Genomic DNA, 16,722 nt, shown 5'->3' with positions numbered 1-16,722 from the left:
AAAAAAAAAAGAGCAAGAAAATTCATAATACATAGAATTAGCTTTTTACTTTGATTAAGAAAACGAAAAGGTTTTTCAATCGACATGAAGTTCAATGAAGTTAACTTGATTAAGTCTCTCAGTCAGGCTATACGCATCAATCAATCTCTTAAATTGTCTATATAAACTTTATCATGACTGAAATGTGTGGCAACAACATTGTTGTTTCTGTCGGTCTGTCCGTCTGTCTATCCTTGTTTGTCTTTTATTTTACTGATTTTTTTTCTGTCCGAGTCGAGTCGAGTTTGTCTCGGGCCATTACACGGCCATTTACAAACGCACAACTTGCAACTTGCAACTTGCTCCCTGCAGCTGACCAAACATCTCCCATTCCATCGACATTCGACTATATGCGCCCACAGGCGACTTCCTCTTCCTTCCTGCTGCAAGCGGCATGCTCGCTTCATTTTTCGCTTTTTTTTTTTTTGTTCTCTTCTCTTACTTAATTTAGCAAGCGTGTCCAGGAGCAGGTAGCAACCAGACAGTACATCCGTGTACACGTCAGCAGCGACATTATTGCTCCAGCTGCGACTCCGTCTCCGACTCCACCTCCATCTACGAGTTCGAGTTCGAGTCCGGTTACTGCTTGCTTGTTCACTGGTTTGCTTGTTTTTGTTGCTGCTTGCCAGGCGACGCCATTATAACGCCATTTTGACCTCATGTAGACCAACCACCCAACCATTCGCTTTACCCTCTTTTTCCCCCCACTGTAGCCGCCACTGACCACCTTTGGCAACTAATTTTTTACACATTTTTCAACTCTCCGTGAGTGTGTGTGTGTGTGTCCCCTTCATTATCCTTGTTTTATCGTTTTCTTTTTACTCACTCTTTCTCTCTTTTGGGTTTTTTTTTTTTGCAGAACGACACGATGCGCTTGCTATACATGTATCACGCACAGGATCCACCACACGGCTCGGTGCGTCCGGGCACCCTACCAGATCCGGTGCGCGCCTTTCGTCCCTATCGACCCATGGTCTTGATGCAACGGGCCCAACTGCAATTGCCATCGCATGATGAACGCGTTCGAGTGCTAGAGCTACGCAATGAGGATGTTGAGCTGCCTGGCGGCGATACGCCGCTCTTTTGGTGCAAAATGTTCAAACTGGAGGATATCAATCGCAAGCATCATCTTATACGGGTAAGGAATCAAATGAAATGAAATGCAATGAAGGAGACGAGTTCGAATTTAAGGACACATTCTTTTAAAAATGAAATAAAATTATGTAAATGTAAATTGAACTTGGCCAAAAACTGACAGCGTGTCTGCTTTACGAATAAATGAAATCAATTTAAAGTGAAATTTGGCAACACTAACAATTCAATTTTCGTATGCCATGCCATGCCGTGCCTTTTGGCTGCCAAATTTTACTATTAACCCATTTCACAAGACATTTATTGGCCATTGTCTTTGCTTTTGCTTGTAAACTTCATCATTCCACTCCTCGCTCACACTTTCTGCTGCATCTCTTTGCTAAACGTTATTAAATACAATGCATAATTAAGGCCAAGTGCAATCGCGTTGGCATGCGATTTCGCTCGCTTTTGGCCGAGATGGCTACCCCAAACCAACGCAACGCAACCCAACCGAACTCAACCCGATCCAAGCCAACTCTTGCCTGGTCTGGCATTGTATGGCATGGCATGGCGTGGCCTGTCCGGGCCTGGCCTGTCACTGTCTCCGCTTGTCTCCTTGGCCTCCTCGGCATAACCAAATTGAAATATTAAAAATTTATCTCCCGTCTCTCTTTCTCAACTCACTCATACATATATATATATATATACATATATCTGACTATCTCTGTGCTTCATTTTCTTTTCATGGCCTGGCAGTACGAACCGATTTATGATTCATCGTCCAGTGTGCATTACTTGCAGCACATAACGCTACACGAGTGCCAGGGCTCACATTCGGAACTGGAGGAGATGGCACGCGAACAGGGACGCCATTGTATGGGTGCACGATCCATACCGTTGGCATGCAATGCCATTGTTGCCTCATGGTCGCGGGGCAGCGAGGTAAGCATCGACCAAGAGAGACCACGAGAACACAGAATCTCAACCAACCACCCACTCGACCCACACCAACAATTCAAGCACCGAACCCATCTTCGTCATAGCCATAAGCATGCAATATTAATTTAACCTTCGCAAATGCTTCCTTTCAGCACAAAGAAATAAGTAAGGGAAAACGAGCAGAGATATATACATATAAGTATACATATACATATATATATAGATTGCATTAAACCAAAATTGAAAATACCCTAGGTTTTTCCCACAAAACAAAAACAAAGGATATGAAAACAACAAGTGATGATCTTCTTGAACTTAGCCATTGCAAAATCATTCCGTTAGACTTACTTAAATTTCAAATAATATTAACCAGCAAAAGAGCATCTAAGTTGCAATTCTCAAAGTATTTTTTCATAGCTCTTCATAGTTTCCATACAAATTTAAATAGAAGAAAGATGCTAAAGAAAAACTAAGCTAAAATGCAATCTGAAATGACGTACATAAAAGAAATCCTACAAAAAAAAACCGTTTATTAATGAGTTTCCCTTAAAAAAGAAAAATCACACTAAAAAGAATAATACTAAAAAGCTTTTAGACTCAGAAGAAAGAGATAACAACAAACCAAAAGACAAGATCATCTTACAGAATTGATTTTTGAGAGAAAATTAGTCTCATAGAGAAAGATAAATGATTATTCAAGTAAATCAAAGGGTATTTATGAAAACTGAACAGGCCTTGGAGGTTTTTTGCCCTGTGACCCTTTTATTGCTTCAGCCTTTTGGTTTTTTTGTTTTAGTAGGTCTCTGCATGCTTTTCATAATTTCATCACAAGAGCGCGCCATAATGCAGTGGCATGTTTCGGCCGCCAGGGGCCGCTCTGCAATGCAATTGAATGGCAATGGACAGAGTGGGAAAGCAAAAGGATTGGTGTCGCTGGAGGATGGTGGATGGTGGGATGGCGGACAAGAGAAGTTGCTGGCTGTGCATTTAAATTGCACATGGCCATGGCATCAACTTCCGTTCTCCACATATATATACATACATATTCATATATATATATATAAACAAACACAACACACTCAACGTTTTTTTTTGTTTTTTGGTTTGTTTTTGTTTCTGGCTTTTTGCAGGGCTTTACATATCCCCATGAAGCTGGCTATCCAATCGAGTCGCGACAGGCCAAATATTATTTAATGGAGACCCATTATAACAATTTGAAGCCGGACTTTACCCAATTGCATGCGAGACAAATGGCGGATAATTCGGGTTTGAAAATCTACTTTACGCACGTGCTGCGACCAAATGATGCTGGCATATTGTCAATCGGTAAGTTTTTTGAGCGAGGGGGCAAAGGGAAATCTAACTGCATAAATCCCCTCCTGAATGAGATGGCAAAAGTGAATAGAGTGAATAGAATGAAAAAGCGAGAGAGAGATAGAGAGAAATGGAGAGGGAAAGCATGCTGTGGATACTGCAGCTGCTGCTGCCCTTTTGTATATTTTATGGCCAGGACTTTTCTATATATGCAACTCATGTCATGCAATTTATGAGATTGCCAGAGTTAGGAGCCGCCAGAGCTAGAGCTGGAGATGGAGTCGCACCAACGAATATGAGCAAAGGACGAAGGACTAACCACATTTGGTGGCTAGTAAAACAAAAGCTTATGACTTTAGTCATCTGTGTATATGTGTGTATGTGTGGGTGAGTCGATGTCTGAGTTGCAACAACAAAAGGCGTCTGCTGACTCTATCTCTCCCATAAAACTTTCCACATACATACATGCATACATAGAAAAAAGAAAGAAATTTTAATATCTGTCTGACTATGGCAATTCTGTCTGGTCGAAACAAAACGTTTACTTTCGTTTATTTTTTCTGTTTTTTTGTAATTTTTTTGTATGGTGTTTTACTGTTGTTACTTTTAGAAAATTGCTAACAAATAGATTTTAATTTTAAATTGGACACGCATTCGAAATCAAAATGGAAAAATAGTCAAATACTTGGCATGTGTCTGAAAGTTTTCACCCGTAACACACACACACACACACACACACACACACACACACACTCTCTCTGTTTTGGTTCAACTAAATAATTCAAATTTTTGTTTGCTGGTACGTTACCAAAAGGTTAGGCTTGGGGTAACGCCTCAGTTCAATGGGGTTGCTGCTTTAACCCAGAAACTATTATAAAATGCAATGCGAGGGTTGTCAAAAAACTTTAAAAAAAATTTGAGTGCAAAGTCTTCAAGTCATTTCCCAAAGTGCTTAGAGTAGTTTAGTTTAGTTGAATCAACTTTATTATAAATATGAGATACCTACATACATGTAGTTAGTCCTTAGAGAACCTCTCGCATACAAATAGTTTTTTATATTTTTACTGTAACAGCTCAAGTCTTCCGTATGTTTGTATGTGTGTGTGTCTGTGTGTCTGTGTTTTTCCATGAAATTTCCACTTGTCTAGAGGAATTCATGGAATTACCCACAACGTATTTTTGCCCCCAACCATAATCAAACCATTGACTCATCGAACGTCTCTCGGACCGAACAACGCGGTAATTTTCATGTCCCTGTACGCTAAGCGCCTTTTGAGTACTCCTCCTACTGGACCCCCCTCTCCCTCTCTCTCTCTCTCTCTCTCTCTCTCTGTCCCTGTCTATGTCTCTAGAGCACGAGGGAGGGGTCCACCAATTTCAACCACCAAAACCAAACCGAACCGAAAAAAAGAACCACCTGAAATGTTTCCTTTTTTCTAAGGCACTTTACTTTGTATGCCTGCACACAGGATAACTAAAATACTAATTTCACTTTACAATTTATTTTTCTATTTCTTTCTTTTTGGTATTTTGTGTTTGCTTTTGGCATTTGGTTCGGTTGGTTGTTATTTTTATTTGGTGGAGAGTCACGCAAACCAATATAACTTTGTTACAACCGCATAGAGACATGGCTAAGCGGCGGCGGCGGCGGCGGTGGCACAACAACCAAGGGGCCAAAAGAACGAACAATAGGTGTATGTGTGTGTGTGTGTGTATGGTGAAAAAGAAGTGAAAAGAACTTTTCCTTCTCGCTCTAGAGCGTTGAGTAGGTGTTGCCAAAACTTCCGGCGAGTATTACGAAAAATGAAACACAAGAGAAGTAGATTAATACATCTTGATACCCACCACAAGAAACAAGAAAGCAAAAAAAGTAGAAGGAAAAGAAATACAATTTCCAAATGCGAATGACAGTCAGAAGTGGGCGGAGAAGGGGAGTAGGAGATGAGGATTGGGTGGGCTTAGGTCCGTCGACTATACGGGCACGAGCACGGTTCTCCGGGCTCCATCTTTGGAGCCCCCCCCTCTCCTGCCAATTCCGCAATTCCACATTGCTATTGAAATATTTAATTGGAATTTAACGCATACCAAGTCAATAAATAAATGAAAAAATATATATATTTGTATATACATACATATATAAATGTTGGCTACAATTTCTGTTGGCTCTGCCCGGCTATAAATTGAATTACGATTGGAAGCTAAAGCTCCAATGGTCTCCCATTCCATATGATGCGTAAGTAGCTGCAAAATTTCTGTAGTACCTTGCTGTTCCTGTCCTTATCTATCTATCTGTCTGTCTGTCTGTCCGACCGTCTGTCTCTATCGCTCTCGTTCGAGGTTTCCCTCCACGCCGCTGTGCTGTTTCCTCTGTGCCTGACTTTGGTAAAAATTTAATTTCAATTTAATTGGTTATTGATATACATAGCCCTCGTGTGTATGCGAACGATGCTTTGATTAATGTTGCGGCTTGGTAAATTTTTATGGCACCTTGGAGATGAAAACGGAGTGCCAAAGAGGGAGCGAAAGGGAGCCGGATAAAGTACGGGACAGCAAAGGAAATGTTGCAGAATAAAATGCTACGGGATTTGTGTGGGCAAAGAAAACCCAAAGAGCATGGGAATTGATAAAAAAATATATAGGTATATATATACGTAATAATAATCCACCAACAGCTTATCGGGGGAAAACAAAATTTGAGACAACAAGCTGATTGCTATTGATATAAACTTTAGAGGGAAAGATTCCCATTTACCATTTTTATATTCATTTTCACCAAACAAAAAAACCTTTACAATCCTTTAGGCTATATGCTTAGGATCCTGTTTTTCTTTTTTCTGCAGCATTTGCCATTATTTTTTTATTAAAAATATATTTGGCAACATTTTCTAGCAGTTGCATAACTAGTTTAGAACACATAAATGTAATCTTTCTTTAATGCCTTTCATTTGGACACGGCCTGTGAAAAGTTTTTCTCGGGAAAAACTATGCCGCACAAACACACACACACACATACATACACAGAACCATTTTGGTTGTTGAAATGTGATTTTGGGGCACAAAAATGCACTAGCTAATCGAATTGTTTTCCGAAAAACAATAAAAAGAAGAGAGAGAAAAAAAAAATAGCAACTCTATGGAATATCTTTCTCTCTGTTTCGCATTGGATGCGCGTGTGACACAAATTGCCATTTAAAATAATTAGAAAAGTTGCCGCCATTTTTGCCGTGTGCTGCCGCTGCTGCCATTTTCAATGCTCTTGCTGCTTCTGCTGCCTGTCAACATGCAACAGCAACTGCAACAGCAACTGCAATTGGCAAACCCTTGACACCGGTAACCCACTCCGTGGCATATGTACATACATACATATCAGCGTTAAATATCGATTTGAAAAATATGTAGTTATGAAATGTGAGTTTTGCGTTTTGGGCCAATTCAAATAGAAATTCCCTACCTCTAAATCTCAAATAGTTGCCTCCCCATATACCATTCCATTCGCAGTCCTCATCCCTCAATGGTATAGCAACAATTTCGTCATCGTTGTGCTTCGCATGGCCAATATTGAATTTTGATTTAATGAATGGAAATTGGCAGCAAACGCAATGAGAAGAGAAATTGAAATACATACGAAAAATGTGTTATTGAAATCTAGTATGGAAAAAAAGCAAATCAAAATGGAAATGAAAGCACAGAACTTAATGGATTTTCATTTGACGATTGGCAAAAGACAAATCTATTTATATATCCAACCATCGATCAACCTATGTCTATCTATCTATCTATTTATCTATATATATATTTATGGATTGAGCCAATCTACATACATATATATACATTTGATTTTCGTGGCAAGGTTTTAGCTAAAAATTTCTCGGCTTCAATTTGCAAACGAAATATATTTTTGTGTGATAAACGCGCATGAATTGTAATTTCAAATTTAATTAATGATTTTCTATTTCGTTTGTTTTTACGCAACGCCTGGCTCCCTAGCCACCAAATAAAACCATATTGATTGATTTTGCCCGCGTGACATTAAAAAAAAGAGACACAAAAAAAAGTTTAAAAATGAAACCAAAAAGAACAAATTTTTAAAGCTAACATGGCATAGTTAAAAATCGGTAATTGAAAATTGATGCCAACAACATGACACAACGAAAAACTAACCAAAAAGAAAGTATTCGTTTCAATATAGAAAGAAAAAATTTGAATATACATATATATATATATATATATATTAATAATAGAAATAGTTAAAGTAAATAATAAAAAACCTATGCAAATGTTGAAACAAAATGATGGCCCAGCGGCAATCTGTCTGCAAAAATTTCAATTCATTACCATAGCACAAAATGTTGTTCAATTTTCAAATATTCAAATTGATTTTTTATGCAAAAGGCATTTTTAAAGTTAATATTTTTAGATTAGTTTAGTTTAAGCTGCCGCTGCGCTTCCCCAATAAATGAATATTTGTATATATATATATATATACATAGATACATATATGTATGTAGGTCAATAGTGGAAATTGAAAATGGTGGCAATGAAACTAATTGGTAGCTAATATGGGATTGTGAGGTATTTAATCAATATTGAACGCAGGTTTTATAATTGGTTTCCGTTTCAAAAGGTAAAATTACAACCATAAATAAATTAAAATTGAATCCCAACCATAAAAGTTAGAGAATTAAACAAATCGACGACTTTCAAAATACTCTCTCTCTCTCTTTAATAAATTTGTTTTTATTTTATTTCATTAATTTTTGGAAGTCCCGCTGACTCTCTTTTAATGGGAATTAGAATTTGTAGGTATACAGAATATAGCCACTTTCCTTGATCCATTCAAACTTACACGATTGAGTTGAGAGTATTAAACGATCGTTATTAATTTATTAATTGGAAAGTGTTTTTTTTTTCAATTTTCCATTTCGTTTGCCTAAAAATGTGTAGAGTAAAAAAAAATCAAATAATCATAGCATACTTTTCAGAGCATAAAACCAAAAAGAAAAAAAATTCCAATTTAATTTTTCACCATAATCCGCACTTCATTTAAGCAGCTTTTCTTTTTACAACACCTCACACACACACACACTTACACACACACACACTTACATACACACGCACACACTTTCACATACACGCATGCGAAGAAATCAACGACGAAAAACTCAAGCATGACCGAGCTATAAATTTTCATTTCTCATTGCCTCACACCAAACAGCTATTCGTCCTTCTGCTGTCATTTCACCATGCAGAAAAAAGGCTTTAAAAAAAAAATGGTAAAATTGTAGCAATCGCGGATTTACAATAATAATAATACAACAACAAAAAAAAAAAAAAACGAGAAGAAGCAAGAAAAAAAAACGCGAGAAAAAGCAAGAAAATCAATTGCCAGCTGGGTACCTCCAGCAATGCCAAGTATTTCCCGCGAGTATTTTGATTGGCATACTCTCCAGCCCCCCTAACCGCCCACGTCTCCAACCATTTGCACATACCCCCCGAATTGCCCCCTCTCATACACACCAGCCAGCACAACAATTGAAATGCCAAACAGAAAAGAAGAAAGCAAAAAAAAAAAAAGAAATAAAAAAATCACAAAAAATATGTAGCACATGAATTTCAAATATTTTTTTAACATGCCTGGCGACATGAGTTCCTAATTGAGTGTGGAGCAGGAGCCAGCCGAAGAAGAGCATGAGTAGGAGAGCTGCTGGCTCAATGCTACGGAGGGGAGGGGAAAATATTCCACAACATTTAACTAATTGAGCCCCCAGGAACGTGGGTGAGAAAGAGCCAAACAAAGTTGCCTAAAATGCATAATTTCATTTTGATACAAAAAAAAATATATCAAAAACGTATGAACGAAGAAAAATGCTTAATTGATATGGGTTTTTTTTTTTTTTGGTGTATGAGATGGAGACTGAATGATGGTAGGTAGGTAGTTGGCTGGTAGATGACGGTGCTATGGTTGGATGCATTGACAAAGTTGTTAAAACATCAAAAGCAGCAATTAAAATGTAATTACACGTTTTGCGACAAATCGAATTAAAAAATCAACGTTCAAAGTTAAATAGAGTGCTACAGCAGCGGCAGCGAGTGCTAAGAGAGGAATGATGAACGATGATAACGAGATTCATTCGCTGGTTGGTAAATTCCACCCATCACCCACTACATGACACACACACACACACGTCTGTCTGTGTGTGTGTGTGTTAACCACTAGAGCTTTTAGCAAGCTCAACCCACTTCACTTACACATTCTCTCTATCTCTCTCTGCGTCCCTCTCTGTTTTTGTGTACTTCCTATTACTGTATCTCTTGAAACGTTAATTAAAAGCACTGTAAAACGATTTTTTGGTGTACATTTTACAGGCATGGATCCCAATTGGCGTCACATTATACCACCTGGCCAAAAGCGTGTGATTTCCGAGGGCCAATGCATTGAGGATTGTACAGGTTATGCATTCCCCCAACAAGGTATCAACATTTTTGCGGTCATGATGCGCACCCATCAAATTGGCAAGGAGGTTAAACTGCGGCAGGTAAGTGATGGCGAAACCATAAATTTTACTCACTAGTCAATGGCATTTAACATCAAAAAATGATACCAAATGTTTGAAATTGGTAAAGACAAGGCCAAATTCAAAAACATTTTAGCCATTAAATTTGTATTAAGACTTTTGTTACTTTATAGAGAGACATAAGTATAACTTATGCCAAAAGCTTAAGCAAATTCAAGTACTAAGATTCAATTGAGTTTGAGTTTAAGTTTTCAAGTTTATTTACACTTTGATTATATGAATTTTGCTCTGTTGCAAATGGCAACTAATGCTCTTGAAAGAATTGGAGCAAATTGTTATAAAAGTTGAGATTTATGTATGTATATACGCGCGCTTACTTATCATCTAAGCCTCCACAGTATGTTCGTTCATTCGTTCGTTCGTTCGTTCGTTCTATTTACATATTTTCTATTGCAAGTAAAATGCTAATGAGCAAACTTATCCATCTTTTCCTTCTCTTTCTTTCTTTCTGTCTCTTGGCATCTCTTTTTATATTCCATATTTAGATACGACAAACGGAGGAGCTACCGCCAATTGCACACGACAGCAATATAGATGTTGCCTATCAGGATTTTCGACGTTTGCCACAATCGGTGCATTCCATGCCAGGGGATAGACTCATCGCCGAATGCATTTATGACAGTTCGTCACGAAAGGCAATTACCTTGGGTAAGTGCTCGACGAGGGAGTAAATAAAACAGAATGAATCAAGCAGAATGAAAGAAAAAAAAAAAAAACAAAATTGCACAAAACAACAAAAAGAAAATTCAAAAAAAGCAAAAAAACAAAAAAAAAAAACTGCAAATGGGTGTATAAAAAAAGAAAATCCAAGTATACCAAACGACTGCAAGGTCTGGTAGGCGATGGCAACGGGTGAGCAACAATCGTCGTTATGACACATTTAAATCAGCCAAACGATATGCGACAGCAACACGGGAGCGAAAGAACGATCCAACCAGCCAGCCAACCAAGCAAAGAACGAACAAGCGAACGAATCCTTTCTTCCATCCATCCAACCATCCATTCATCCTTGCTCCAAGACAAAGGAGCAACTTGGTGGAAGGCAGTCAGTCAGGCAGGCAGGCAGTCAAAATGGTAGGAGACGACTGACGACGTCATTGTAAAATACATAAACCAAGACATTGAAACATTTCACTTAGCACACGGGGCTGGCAGGTGTTAAAGCAGGTTGAGGTTGTTGTTGATGTGGGCGTTGGCAGTTTGTATGTGTGTGTGGGTGTGTGTGTGTGTTGCTGTGACAGCTGTTGCCTACGGTGGAAACGAACTGGACAAGGGCAACAGAACAGAGTTGGGGATAATGTTATTAATGCAAAATTAGACGGGGGAAAACCAAAACTGTGTAAACTGTTCAATTGAAAATGCATAATTATTATCGAGAAAAGATGAAAATTGTGTTTGATGACACAAAGTTTGAGATGATGCCTAAATTCCTTCAATGTACGATTCCTTAGTTTAGTGCATCAAACGAAGGGCCATAGCATTTCGTTACAATTTATTTGTATCGTTTTCTGTACATTGCATTTGAGTGAGTTAAGACAGCGATAAAAAAAAACATGGAAAGAGAAAAGGGCACACCTAACGTAAATTTGACTTTCTTGCTTGCTTGCACAAATTCAAATACAATCTACACAATTCACTAACAACGCGAGGTATGTGGGAGTAGGTGAAGTGACACGGCGAAAGACAACAACTCTCTATGGAGACAAACACAGACACACACACACACACAAACATACAGGAGTCGTAATAGACAAACGTAACGACATTGCACTAAAGACACTGAGAAAAGGATCCAAAGTATAAAAAAAAAAACACAGGCAGTCAGCCGTGTCTATCGTACTTATGTACGTACGTTTGTCTAGGCGAAATACGAGTTGAGAGTACGTCGAAAATACTATCTACTACTTCTGTATGTCCTCCGTACTGTAAAGCTGCCTCAACGCAAATAAAGAAGCAATACTCATGGAGCTTGACAGCAAAATGACGATGCTTCTCTCCTCTTTTGAACGAGACTCAGCTCCAATGGAATATTATTATGATGGCGCCTTGCTGTTTTACTGCCAACTGCAACGGCCGCTTAATTTTCGTCTTTTGTTCATAGTCGGTTGAAGTTGGTTCGTCCAAGGAGCAGGCAGGTTGGGAAACTGGTGGGGATGGGTGGCTGGAACTGGTACAGGGTGAGTTGCTACCTGGTCCAGCCAGGCAGGAAATTGTCATCAAGGCGCTAAAGAAATTTATATATACATATGAAGTCTAGGTATGGGTCTGTATGTGTGTGTGTGTGTTCTTTCATTCTGCTTTTATTCTTTCTGCATTTCTTATGCATTTCCTTATTTTCGCTGTTTTTTTCTTGTTTTCATTTTCATTTTGCATTGTTTTATTTTTCACAGGTGGCCTCACAATGAAGGAAGAAAGCTGCACAGTGCTGACACTTTACTATCCACGCCAAAAGAAACTGACAACATGTCACTCACTGCCGAGTCTGCCCACAGTGTTGCATTCACTTGGCATCGAACAACTTGCAACGTAAGTTTCTTTTCTCTTACCCTTACAATCTACCCAAACCATATACCCATCATCTTGCCCACATAGCTCCTTTTCTTCTGCTACCAATCGTAGCATTTTGCATTATAAAAATTGCATGGGGTTCCGTTTTTTTCGTTCCGTTTTCCAAACAGCCATGAAAGCTTCTGTCTTGCACCCATCTACCACCCAACACTCCACCCTTCGCTGCCGCTCGTCAAACGGAACCAAAAAAAAAAAATATGAAAAAAACCAGAAAATGGACAAAAAAAAATGAAAACGAGGCTAATGAAAATTGACGTATTCCATATTAAGAATATATAGCAATGAAATCATGTAGATTTCGAAACGAAATTCCATTTTGTTTCATTCAGCTGACAGGAGTGAACAGAGTGAATACAGAGTTTGTTTGAATATTGTATCGACGATTAGTGATTATTATTATCGATGAATTTAAAACTCCATTTGTTGTTCCTTTCCATGTTGTGCTTAACTATACATCGATAGCAACTCTTAGCATTTCCATCTTACTAACGATAATAAATCGCTGGTTACCTGATTATTAATCTTGTACAAAGTTGAACTGAGCATCTCCGTAATGGAATTAGTTTGATTCATTGGTTAACTTGGCTTACCAACTGTGTGGGTTAATGTATATCGATAACATATACGCTTAATTACACGATTATTTCGTACATAATCGAATATATATGTATAAGTATATACAACATCTTTCAATAATTTACTTGCGTAATTCAATCTTTTCAAGCTTTCTATAGTAGGTAGGTAGTAGTTGCCCTGCCTCTCCGCCTACTTTTCGTGTCTCCTTCATTTATTCATTTTGATTTCACCTTCTCTCCATCCAGAAATCTCTGTTCTTAGTCTCCCTCGCTCCCTCTCAACGTTGCTGGCTTGTGTATAAGGAAATTTGGTTTATTTCTCTGTTGACTAAAGTAATTGGTGATTTAATGATGTTGTTGCATAACCAAATCACCTAACGAAGTCGCAGTGGCAGTGAATTGAAGAGACCAACCCAACCCAACGCAGCCCAACCCAACCAAACCCCAAGCCCAATCCCAATCCCAAGCCAAACCAAAGCAATCCAACTCAAGCTAGCAACGACGAAGAGGTCGTCCTTCTTCGTTCTCCATTCATGGTTTCTCTTGTTCTCGTTGTTGTCGGGGTCTGGTCGGATCCTATTCTCAATTCTGAAGTATTTGCCCAACAAACAATTGGAAAATGAACTGCTGCAGCACACAGTGTGCTTGCTTTGCTTGTTGGCCTTATGCCCTATGCTCTAATTGTGAATGTGGAAAAATAAATTACGAGAAGCACCCACCGTCTCTTTTCTCCTTTCATCCCACTATATATACATACAACCTAAACCACGACCTCTGCATCGCATCTGAGGAGCTTTTATTTAGAAAATATTGATTTCTATTAACGTCAAGTGCTAAATAAACAAGAGGAGAGCATCAGTCAGTCAGAGTCAAGCAGTCAGTCAGCCAGTCAGCTAGTTCATGGTCCATGGTCTGGGGTACGGGGTCCATGGTTCGTCCGTTTATATTCAGGATGATCCCCTTGACTGTTGAATAGCTTTTGGAGGTATAATCACCTCGAGGGCATGAATATTGTATTAAATCATTCACTGAAAATTAGACGAAATTAAACCAAATCTTGGGATTAATCACTCCCCATTGACATTAGAGAATGAACCAAAAAAAAAAAAAAAAAGAGTGCTAAAACCCATTTGGGTTGGTCAAATCAAAGTCGAAATGAAAATCAAAGATAATTTTCTATGGAAATCCAAGTAAACGGCATAAATAGATTAAAGGAGAAAAACCGGGTACGGCAAACATGGACACGTAAATGAGTTACGTAAATGGTGAGGATAAACGGGGCAACAGAGAGAAGGAGGAGGAGACAAACAAGGAAGTGAATGGAGTGACGGATGGTGTAATGGACTTGATGGACCACTGTGGGTATAAAAGAACCAATGAATGAATGAACGAATGAATGAATGAAGGAAGGAAGCTAAAAAGTGTTAGTTGAGAATTTTTGCGGCTTGATTGGGTTGCGGCTAAAAGGATGATTGTATAATGGCAGATGAACTCGGGCTAAAAGGTTGTTAATCAACGTAAAGTCAAGTTTAAATTTGAAATCAGATAACCAATAAATGAAACATAAAACGAAGAATGAAAATAAGAAATATAAACGAGAATAAATTTCAATAGAATTTATGAGTTATTTTTAGTTGTTTTTATTTTGATACATGAAAAATCATATTACCTTTCTAGCCTATTAGCTTTAATATGATTTACATATTTGTCTTAATTGAAAATTCGAAAAATGTTATTATGCCTTTAATAGATTCTAGATTAAAGATTTAGTAGAACTTCTTTAAAAAATAAATAGCCATTGAAAGACAACTCATACCAAAAGTAGAAATAATCAAGACTCATTGATGGTCTTGTCGGAATGGATTTAATATCTTTCCAATAAGTTTGATTGCTTGATTCGTATTTAAATCTTTACCTTCTTAGTTAGTTTAACGGCTTGAAAAATATTTCAATTACATATTCTAATTTCAAAAACAATTTGAAACTATTTTTGCATACTTATTAAAAAATGTGATATAAATCATTTTGTTGGCATCTTTCTGCATGCAAATTCCTTTCTTAATGCACAATTTCAATGCAGAAGACTTTTATATAAGTATGTGTCTATAAGTACCTACATACATACATACATACATATATAGATATATGTGTGTGTAGCCCCATCAACGACATTTTTGTTTGTTCCTCGTTTTCATTGTTTGTTGTATGTAGTTGTCGTAAGTGATTGTGTGAGGTCCTGGATATACATTGGCTTTTTGTCCTCACCATGTCCACTTCATGCACTGACACACACTTCTCCACACACACACACACACACACACATACACAACCGAAAATCGACACGAATTGATAAAGTCATTTGCAATTGTCTGTCGTTATGGGGCCGCCTCCAACAGCAACATCAACAGCAACAGCAGCAGCAACAACAACAACAACAACAATGGCCCCGAGTCGATTTTACTCGTTGTTCGCATTGTTCGTGTTGTTGCTGTTGCTTCACGCGCATTGTTGTTGTTTGCTTTTGGACAATGAACATTGCATGGTTGTTATTGTTGTTGTTGCTGCTGCCGGTGGCTGGTCAGTTATTATGGCTACTGCAATTTTGTAGCGCTTAATGTCCGGGTCCCGGGTTCGGGTTCGAGGTTCGGGGTCTGCGCCTAGACATGGACATGGTTTCTGGGCCTGGGCCTGGGCCTGAGCCTGAAACCTGAAAGTGCGAATGCGATATGAGGATTAAAATTCATAATGAAAACCCCCAACGACAACAACTGCAACTGCAGTAACAACAACAACGACAACAACAACTGTTGCCGTAGTCGCTGTAGTTGAATATTGCCACACCATATCATGGCCAAAGTAGGAGGTTGAGGTTGAAGCTAGCCAAATTGGGTAAGAGGCAACTATTCCTTCATACTAGTTGGATTTGCTTCTATTCAGTTGTGTCCTGTTCTGGTCTAGATTGCCTCCCCACAAAAGCCGCTTGTTGTGTGCTTCAGGTTTAATTAAACAATGACAAAAACTACAGGCCAATAAAACAATGGCCAAACAAAGTTGACAAAATTGTTAAATGGGGCTTTCATAGTGGGGAAGTGCAAACACACACACACACAACAAACAAACTAAATCGATTGATTTTGCTTAAAATCGAATTTTGATTACGGTTCTTTTCAGTTATGCAAAATTTACCCAACTCAACTGAAATGTTTTCAATTGCGTTTCCAATTTAACCCCTTCTATTTAGCAAAAAGTATTTAGTTTCCGAAATAGAACTGTGTTTAACTGAGTTCCAACAAATTGTATATTACAATTACTATCCGTGGGTTCATTATATTCGGGTTAAAGTTATCATTTGGTTTTAAAAATTTAACTAAGAATGAAACATCTCTTAAAATGCAAACGTTTCTCAAGTTTAAATCACTTGATGTTGAGGCAAATAATATTATTTTATTTAGTTTCATTTTGTTCTAGTTAGATCAAGTGGGCCATACTAAAATCAGGCTGTCAATTAATTTCAAAAATACTTCCTTTACTCAATTGCAATGGTTGATAATACTTTGTATTTGTGTAAATGTTAAATACGAATGTTACATTCTTATCATGCTTTCCACAACATCGAATACATACATTTGTCAATGTAA

The 16,722-nt window shown here is 38.1% G+C and overlaps 1 protein-coding gene across 1 annotated transcript in view; it reads left to right on the top strand.

Moving 5' to 3' along the window:
* Positions 1-16,722, top strand: part of LOC6638807 (MOXD1 homolog 2) — an 85,659-nt gene that overhangs the window by 56,277 nt on the left and 12,660 nt on the right. The window contains exons 3-8 of the mRNA XM_023179574.2: positions 899-1,177; positions 1,870-2,055; positions 3,183-3,378; positions 9,733-9,902; positions 10,427-10,589; positions 12,332-12,467. Of these exons, the coding sequence (XP_023035342.1) occupies positions 899-1,177; positions 1,870-2,055; positions 3,183-3,378; positions 9,733-9,902; positions 10,427-10,589; positions 12,332-12,467 (1,130 nt within the window). The remainder of the gene's footprint in view (positions 1-898; positions 1,178-1,869; positions 2,056-3,182; positions 3,379-9,732; positions 9,903-10,426; positions 10,590-12,331; positions 12,468-16,722) is intronic.

This window comes from Drosophila willistoni, assembly GCF_018902025.1.
Source record: "Drosophila willistoni isolate 14030-0811.24 chromosome XR unlocalized genomic scaffold, UCI_dwil_1.1 Seg144, whole genome shotgun sequence".
Classification (NCBI taxonomy): domain Eukaryota; kingdom Metazoa; phylum Arthropoda; class Insecta; order Diptera; family Drosophilidae; genus Drosophila; species Drosophila willistoni.
This window is presented reverse-complemented; position numbering and strand designations above follow the sequence as displayed.